General features: G+C 47.8%; 1 protein-coding gene across 1 annotated transcript; it reads left to right on the forward strand.

Moving 5' to 3' along the window:
* Positions 1–7,362: 7,362 nt before the first annotated feature.
* Positions 7,363–8,624, forward strand: LOC120639178. The gene has a single exon (XM_039915188.1). The coding sequence runs from the start codon at positions 7,363–7,365 to the stop codon at positions 8,482–8,484; it is 1,122 nt and encodes a 373-aa protein (XP_039771122.1). The 3' UTR covers positions 8,485–8,624.
* The last annotated feature ends 654 nt before the right edge of the window (positions 8,625–9,278 follow it).

The following is a 9,278-nucleotide window of genomic DNA, read 5'->3' on the forward strand; positions in this document are numbered from 1 at the left end:
ATCGACAGTTTTCACGTTCTACGAGGAGCCAGTTGCAGAGATGTTGCGTCTTCCTTGGTGGTTACAGTGTGTTTAATGAGCATTAACGGGAAGATGACGCGATGGATTGGTTTTGGAATTATCATTGCCAAAACCAGGGGGCATGTGTTATCGCCATAAATTAACAAGATTAATTTATGGGCCGAAAGCAAGATGGGCTCAAAGCAGAAGACTAAGAAGACTTGGAAATCGGCTCCTGCGTGAGCATCTGGGCCACATGGGCCATGTATCTTTAGATTTAGTTCAAGGTTAGAGATAGAGTCTGATCGGGACAAGATTAGTTTAGATTGTTTCCCAAGTCTCCGGACTATAAATATGTATCCTTTGTTATTCGTAAAGAGAGCGTCATCACGACTCGCAAACAACAACTCTCGGCGCATCGCCACCCCTAATCCTAGGGTTTCATCCAAGTAAGCGCCATGCTGCCCTGATCGCTTCTTGCGATCAGGGCAGTATTGTTCTTGCTTTTACCTTGGTATTACTCGTACTGAAGCGTTTTTTATGGCGAGTAATACTAGTTATCATGATGTTCGTAGCATGGCTTTTAGTAGATCTGTTGTGCTTTGTTGCTTATCATCTACGAATATCATGTTGTCTCTGTGCAGTCACATTTCAATCTCATGCTAGTTCTTGTCGCATAGAATTAGTGGCACAGAGGCAACACCCTGCTTCTTTTATGTTTAGTAGATCTAATCTGTTCTGGTTTGCTCTTATCTTAAGAGTTGGCGTAATATCTGCTAGGTTAGGCCTTGCAAACGGATTGGATGATCCGGTGGTGTAATAGATGCTTTATCTCAGCCTTGATAGGGATTGTTCCGGGAATCGGCTCTTGCTAGTTCTTAGGCCTCTGTTTTGGGTTGTGGTTTAGTTATCTGTTATGTTCATTAGGCCTAGTCACGTGTAGGATGTTCCGATCTAGCAGTGAAGCTGTTACCATCGTGGATTAGATCAATTAGATTTATTTGAAGCAGTTTTATAGTTATTTGCTTTATTTATTATATCTGGATACAATCAGATCCCATCTGACACCGGGACTCGATCGGCTCTTTAAAGCCGATGCAAGAGTCGTCCCGGGGAGCCGACCACGGCTCGGACTTATGTTTACACGTGTCTTTGTATGCAGAAAACTATTCGGAGCACGTCTGCACCCTCCTGATCGGGTATAGGTCAGGTGGCACGCCGGTTTTCACACATCCTCCGGGCGCGTGACGGAATTGCGGGCCGTCGACGAGGGAGCAGTGCCTGCCAGCGCCCCAGCAACCTCCCGGCTCTTCGTGTTGCCCGTCGCTGCTCGCCGGTGGGTTTCGACTGACAACAGGAGTTTGCTGGTAAAATGGTGAACCATGCAAAGGCCGATCCAGATAAAGACAAGGAGAACAATCGAACTCTGAGTGCATCTTGATTGGCTGCTTCTTCCAACTGCAGAAGAAATCTTTTAATATGCTCCATTGTAGAAACTTCTCCCTGCCCTGAAAACTTGGTCAAATCAGGCATCTTGTATTTGTGTGGGAGAGGAATCTGATCATAAGCCGAGGGATAGGGAGTCTTGTACATGATAGATTGCTGTTTTGGCCTTAATCCAAACTGTTCCTCCTCACTTCAGCTATCTTAGAAGTCCAATCAACCTACTGATCAACCACTGGTATCTGTTGAGGAGAAACCATGTTTGCTGGATTTGTTGCCATTGCAGGTTGTGGTGACACAGAAGTCATCGGCCATCCCGCCGATGGTATCTGATGTGCTTGCTGAGCCACCCGATTGGGTGACTGCTGAGTCATCGCCAGCACAGAAGTGGTCACCGGCTATGGAGCCGATGGACTGGCTGACTGCTGACCAGTAGAGTCCATGTATGGCACGTTGACGTATCGCAATATTCCAGTCACCTTGTCCTGGAAAACCCAATTAATTCCACCCTGATGAGGAGACTGTGAAATCAGAATTTCTGAAGGAGACTTGGGTTGGAGCAGGATTGCTAGATGTTGCTGTGGGGTCATCGGCGGTGGCGCCGATGCATTGAATTGTGCAGCCATCTGCGGACTCCATGTATCGTGCGCAGTCGGCTGTGCTGCCGATGCATCCTGCTGGGAACCCATCGGCTGGGTAGCCGATGGATCAGACTGAGGAGCCATCGGCTGAGTAAACGATGCATTAAACTGTGCATTGGATTGTGAAGTAAAGAAATCCGGTGGCATACCATATCCAGTAGCCGGATTCCACCCTTTCGGATATCCAGATGCAGATCCTCCCTGCACAACTATAGGAACAGACTTAGGAGTCGAATAGATGGGGGCCGTTGGAGCTGTAGATGTTGCAGTAGTAGCTTGCGTTGGTGCTTGACTGTTACTCGCTTCTGGTTGGCTATTTTGAGCCGACAAAGCTGCTGCCATAGACACCTCTAGAGGAACATAGTTCATCTGATCTGACTATATATAACAAGGACCCATGCAGCCTGGGAACGTACCCTCCGCGAAGGTTTTGACTACTGCGTTGTGCACCGTGTTGCCCATGACTGTTGCGCTCTTGATGAATGCTAGAGCCACAGCTTGAGATATTGTGTCTACCATCTTGTTTTCACGCTGCGCCTCCGTCAATGGCTGGAAAGATGGCAAGTCAAACTTCTTGATCACATCACCAGACCTATTTGTGCTATATGACTTGAGGCATTCACGCTTGTATCTTTCTACAGCTTCAAGATACTCTTTCTGTTGATCCTCTTTGAGCTTCTTCCCATCAATAGGGACGTAGTTGTCTTCATTTATTTCAGTTTCGTCGACAATTCTCGTCATGTTGAAGCTTCTGGTACCACCGGGCGTGCCAAAAGATATGTTGACGTAAAAATCAATACACTGGAATCCAAGGGCAAGTGTTCGTCAAGTTCCAGAAAGTCAACCAAGCTTGCCAGTCAATTTGACCCGTAATTGACAAGAGATAAAACGAAGTTAAATTCGAGAGCGTATTGGCTGGGATTCTGAATATCTCTCACACAAGTGTATTAGCACACTCTGCCGATAGAGAAAAAGGCAAAAGGATATTAAATGCGGGTGTGTAGTAAACAAACGCGTCGGCAGATTCAGCCGATGCGAAAAACGACAAAATTAGCTTAAAGCAACCGATTGCGCGTGTATAATATGATCTAAGCTGCGAATGTATAACTTGGATGATGTGGCTCAAAACAGATCTAAACCGGCCTTTATGATAACAAGATGTTACTGCAAATTCTATATCCGATTTAATATATTTCTAAGCGGATAAATACGATAATGGCCAAAAACATAGGAAAAACCTACAAATGTAGCCGATATCGATAAATTATGAATAAATCTAGACGAAAAAACAACGATGCGCCCGAGATCAAAGCCTAGACTAACTCGATAACTTTTGAATAGATTTGAACGAAGCCACAGCGATACGCCTGGTAGCTAAAGCTCAAATATATTCGGTAAAACGAAGACTCACCATCAAATCAAGTCGCTCAAATGTGAGACGTCCTTGATCATCTTGAAAGAACTCACCGAAAAGAATAGTGGCGAAGTCGCCGACAAGAAAAGTAAAGTACAAGAAATTGTAAAGGATTGTTGTATTGGATGTGTATCAACTTTTTCCGGTCCCATACAACTGATATACAAAGTCTACGCTAACAAGTCCTAACAGATTACGGCAAACACATTACTTGACCTAAAAGATAAAGACTTTCTAATTTAAACTATATTAAAAATTACAACCGAATCATCAGAATCTTCACAGAACTCGGATTTTCTTTTCCCTTCCTGATTGACCGGCAACTCTTCATCGGGCGATTACCAAACCGTGCGGATCAGCATCTTCATGAAATATTCCTCTGGCCCATCGGCTGCATCCAATCGGCAGACCCTGACCCTGTGCATCTTTTGGTTTCTTTTAAATCGGCAACCTTTCCTTCACAAAATCACCCTTCTTGACACGTATCAAAAAACGGTGTCAACAGAAGGTTTAGCCTAGGACCCAAACCCTAATCTCATGATACCATGTAGAATAATAGAATTAGTGTAATGGATGATTGTATTAGCTTGAGACTTGGGACTGAATATATAAAGGTACATGATTTGGAAGGCAAAGAGCCTCTCCTATACATATGGTAGGATACAGATATAATCCTAATCTACACTAATATAGAGATATTCCTAATATACTCTAATAGCGTCCAACACATCTGGAGCGAAGGAGGTGATCCAAAGCTCACAACATCACAACTCACAGACGCACACAGCAATATATATTACATCGCTATCAATTGGCGACCTTGAGAGCTATCAAGAGAGGGAGCCGTCAATGGAGAAAGCTGTTTGAAACCGGCAAGCACCCAACCAATTGCCTCGTCCTCCACACTGGCAAGCAACTCTGCAACTGTTTTGACCTTATTGTTAAACGTCCGTCTGTTAGGTTCGTTCCAAATAAATCATCCACGAGATGAGAAGCATTTGCACTCAGAGCTTTAAAGGTTCTTGCATGAAGAGACCCACCAATCAGTGAGATCATGGCACTGACACGACCCGGAGTGAGAGCATGCCACCTTAACCGAAGAATGACACGGAACCAGACTTCCCTAGTAAAGGAGCAGCCAACCAGCAGATGGGCGATGGGTTCATCAGATTCTTGGGCACAGAGAACACAGGAGTGGTCAGTATCCTGCAAACTATGTGGCTTCCTTCTCTCTGCCATCCAGCAGCGATCATGAAGGGCCAGCCAATTAAATGAAAATCTAGCATTTGCTGCCCGGTGCCCATGCTTTCTTCAACATCCTGGCTCCAGGCAGTTCATTTTCACCAGCAAAAGGAGCTCTGTAAGCAGAAGCTGTAGTAAAACGATGGTCAATGCGTACACTTCCAAGGAAACCTGACTTGAACCGCATGCTGGAGATCAAAGTTTCGAGTGGCCCGATCCCACACCATAAGAGAGTCAAGAAAAGACTTGGACAGTGAGTGCTCCCCTGATATCACGAACCCAATTGTCGTTGAGTAGACCTCGTGCCAGTCTTTGCCGTTCTGCTACCGACTGCATTGAACAAGCAGCATGGAGCTTTAATCTAAAAAAAACAGCATGGAGCTATAACTCCTGAATACAGTTCTGCAACAAACGATATGATCGGACCTAATTGGGTTCATATGGACCTCGTCTAGGCTTGGTCCATTAACCGAGCCAGGCCTTTATAAGTGGCTCCCATCACCGCCGGTTCAAAATAGCCATCATCATTGGTTTTGGGGGCCGCTGGATTTAACTGGATAGTGATACTGGAGGATATCACTGCCCGTCCCAGAACTGGTAGTGGTGCCTGTTAAAAAAAAAAGAAAAAGAGAAAAAATGCCGCTGCAGTTGCCCACCCACTGCACGTTGACCCCACTGCTCCCACCCACCTGCCGCACCGCTGTCGTGCGCCAGTCGCCGCGACTGCACCCGCTAGCCGTTGCTCCCATGTGCGAGGAAGAAAGGAGGAGGAAGAAAGGAGGGGAGGGGTAGCTGAGGAAGAAGGGAGGAGAGGGGGGAGGCCCCGCGTGCTGGCTGCCAGGGTCCCGCAAGCCCGCCGCGCGCTGACCGACCGCGTCCCGAGGCCCTGCGTGCCCGCCGACCAGCCGCGGCTCGAGACCCTGCACGCCTACCACCACGGCCCTGCGCTGCTGCTCCCGTGCACGAGGAAGAAGGGTTGGGAGGTGGTCTGGAGGTGGAAGAAGGAAGGGACATGGAGGTTCTCCCGTGCGCTGCAGTCCGAATGAGGGAGAGAGGATATAGAGGAGGGAGGGAGATCTGGGAGGCAAGTGGACGAGTGGGATGGGAAGAATGAAAGATAGAAGAAGAAAAAATGATGGACATAACCACCGATGATGTCCAACTGTCACCGCCGGCTCGGTTTGAACAGGTGGTGATGAGACGTTTGGAATGTGCCATTTTGTAATACTGCTAATACCTTATGATTCAGCCCCAAAATTGTCAACCCTAGACTAAAGATCCAACCTTTCGACCTTGTCACTCCTCCAAAACCAAGGCGACCACATGAATCATAGGCAAAGAACTCAACATTGGTAGGGGTTGGGTCCGCCTTCTGTCGCAACCTCGGCGCAGCTTCTATCTTGCACTACGTGAAAACCTCAAATAGATAACACAGCATTGGTAATGGGCGCTAGAAGCCCGTTACAGAGAAGAACATCTGTAACGGGCGCAAAACAACGCGCGTTACCAATAATCCCGGCAGGCCCGAGCCCGACCACGCCACCACAACGCCCGTTACTGTTAAGTCACAATGGTAATGGGCTTTCGATGTGCCCATTACTTGGCGTCAGCCCGAAACGGTCATTTTATAGGACCGTTATGAATAAAGTCACTATCCGTAACGGTCACTTAAAGTCCGTTACCCAAAACATCAATGGTTCTCATCTATGGTTCTCCTCCGACGATGAAGGAAACTAAGGAGGGGAGAGGCAATGAATGGGGAGGAGGGCTTGAGAAGAGGAGGTTCCATGACTATTGGTCTTTCTCCTTATCCACGCGGGTCTAGCATGGAAGGCTAGAGCACCTTTTAGGTTGGGTCTGTGCCCATTTGGATGTGTGATGGCATCCAAACCAAGTTCGTGAAGTAGAAAATATATATTTTAGGAGTACAATGCTGTGAATGATACCGCCTTACAAGTTTCGGGACATGCCATAAATTTTACTCTTTGCTTTAGTCACCCTTTCTCATTTTAAAGTTTGAACCACTGTATTGCAGTACTCCATCCGTCTTAGAATGTATGGCATTGGAGGATTTAAAATTTATACTCAAATGTAAATCATCCTAGGTCCTTTGAACAAAAAAACTATGCTTATCTCCTTGGTTTTGGTGCTAATTTTATAAAAAAATCAATTAAAAGGCATGCTAATCTTTTTGGTTTTGGTGCGGACGAGATAAAAAATTATATTAATGAGGAGTACATGTGTCTTTTCTCTACCTCCGAATCTGTCTAAAACACCTAGGATGTCTTACATTTCAGGTCGGAGGGAGTAAGGTTCTTCGGGGGTTTCCTTTGAGAAGAAAAAAGGTTCTTCAGGGTTCAGGCAGCTCAAGGGCTACCGTAGTTTCCTTCAAAGATAAGTCAGCCCAATGCAAAGTCAAAGACTTGTTGCCAACTTTGTGTGTGTGCTGAATTTAATAGACATTCTGATTTGATAAGAGATGGTAAGTCAGCTCAAATACGAGTCGCCAGCACCAGCTTGTTCTACTGTAGTGACCAAGTCAGCCAAGCAACCTCTCTCCGTAGTTTATATATATATGTTCGATCGCATCCATGAATCCAACAAAATTAACAAAGCCTAAGGATGTACGCAACAAAGCCGCTCTCCCTCTTCAAGAGCCAACCGGAGGCGGCGTCCGGCCCCCCGCCGGAGGGCCGCAACTCCGGCTACCTCGTCGTCAAGGGCGCCGCCGATGAGGAGACTCGCTTCTGGGGCCTGTTCCCTGACAGGCGCGTGCGCGAGCTCCCGTTCCCGCAGAACTGCGTGCTCAAGGTGCGGTACACGGTAGGAACCAGCAAATCAAGAAGGACCTATGAAGAAGCCGTCGTGTTCGTGCCCGTCCCCGACCTGCCGCTCGCGTCCAACCGCTACTACGCCGTCATCGCCAAGGGCAGGCGCAAGGGGCTCGTCCGGGCGTGCTCCCGCGAGGAGGACATGGCGACGCGCTGCTTCTGCCGGTGCATCAGCGACGTGGAGCCGCGGCCGTTCGACCCGGCGGACATCTACCAGCAGATCGAGATCGTCCAGCGGCGGCGGGGGTGGTTCACGGCGAGGGCCGTCGCCCCCGACGCCTTCCCGTCCTCGATCCTCCGCCACAAGCACTGGGAGGTGTACACGTCCAAGAGCGTGAAGTTCGACCTCGCCGAGGCGCTGGGGCTCGACGCCGCGCTCCGGTCGCGCCAGCTTTCCGACCCCAGCATCGTCCTCGACGCGCTCCCGGCGCCGGCGACCGGCACGGCGGCCATCGGGAAATGGTACTCCCCGTTCTTCCTCGTCAAGGAAGCCGGTGTCGCGCCGCGCGAGCAGATGGAGCGCAGCGCGTTCTACGAGGTGACGCTGGAGCAGCGCTGGGAGGAGCCGGTGCGCCCCGACGGCGGCGTCTCGAAGCTTGCCAGCAAGAAGGCGCTCATCGGCGGGATCGCGGAAGCACAGCAGGAGGCGCCGAACTCGCGGCACGGCGACGCGTACGTGTGGTTCCAGGCGGCGGCGACGGGGCAACGGATCGGGGTGTGCACGACCATGTGGGAGAGGATGCGGTGGGAGGAGTACAGGGGCGGGTGGGTGGATGAGGAGGAGGACGCCACCGGGAAGGTGGCCGGCGGATCGGTGCTGGTGGAGAGGTTCGTCGTGAAGAGGCTGGATGGCAGCGTGGTTCTGGCCTTGGACTTTGTGCATCTAAAAAAAATCAGAGGAAAGCAGACATGAATTGTGATACTGCTATACTGAATTACAGAATTTGCATATATTCAGGGTTAAGATATTCGTAGATTATTTTTAACATTGGTATTTGGTAATAAATTACAGATCCTTTTAATGGAATGAACTTCAGGTTTGCTATGTAGTTAGATGCCCAAAAGTGTTGTGCAGAAATTACATTTTCTCATGTGGTTATTTGGTTAATCATCTTCAAGATTCATGCTCTGGCCTGGATGGTCGTTTATAGTTTATACACGGGCGGTTTTTCAAATGTTCAGAGAAAACTTGACATTTTCAGGTGTTGAATGTGAAAATCCTGCGCCGGCCAGTGGCGTCGAGTAGCAGCTGTCGCTATGGTGAAAATCCTGATGATATGTTCTTTGTCAGGGTCGTCCCTAGCAACTGCTACCTCCGTCCCATCCCAGAGTATAGCTATTTTTAGTTTTCTTCCGGTCAAATCTCTTAACTTTGACCGTAGATGGTAAAAAACTATAAAGATTGACAACATAAACATGATATCAATTTATTCATAAAAAACTAACTATTACAAGATGTAATATTTTCTATTTAAACATAATTATTTTTAAAGTATTATTGGTCAAAGATGAAAATATTTAACTTTGACAAGTAAAAAAGTTGTTATATTTTGGGACGGAAGTAGTAGTTTTTTGCATTGATTTATGGACAGGCAACTAAGTAACTGACGGCCATTTTTGCTCGATCATGTACAGGGGCTGGCTTCTGATTTCTGGAACTAGGCAGCTCCATTGCTATAAAACTGCCGTTTATGCACAAAGCATTTT

The sequence above is a fragment of the Panicum virgatum genome, chromosome 6K (genome assembly GCF_016808335.1).
Source record: "Panicum virgatum strain AP13 chromosome 6K, P.virgatum_v5, whole genome shotgun sequence".
NCBI lineage: Eukaryota > Viridiplantae > Streptophyta > Magnoliopsida > Poales > Poaceae > Panicum > Panicum virgatum.

Coding starts and splice junctions, on each gene's coding strand:
- LOC120639178 (XM_039915188.1), top strand. CDS start 7,363: ATGTACGCAACAAAGCCGCTCTCCCTCTTCAAGAGCCAACCGGAGGCG.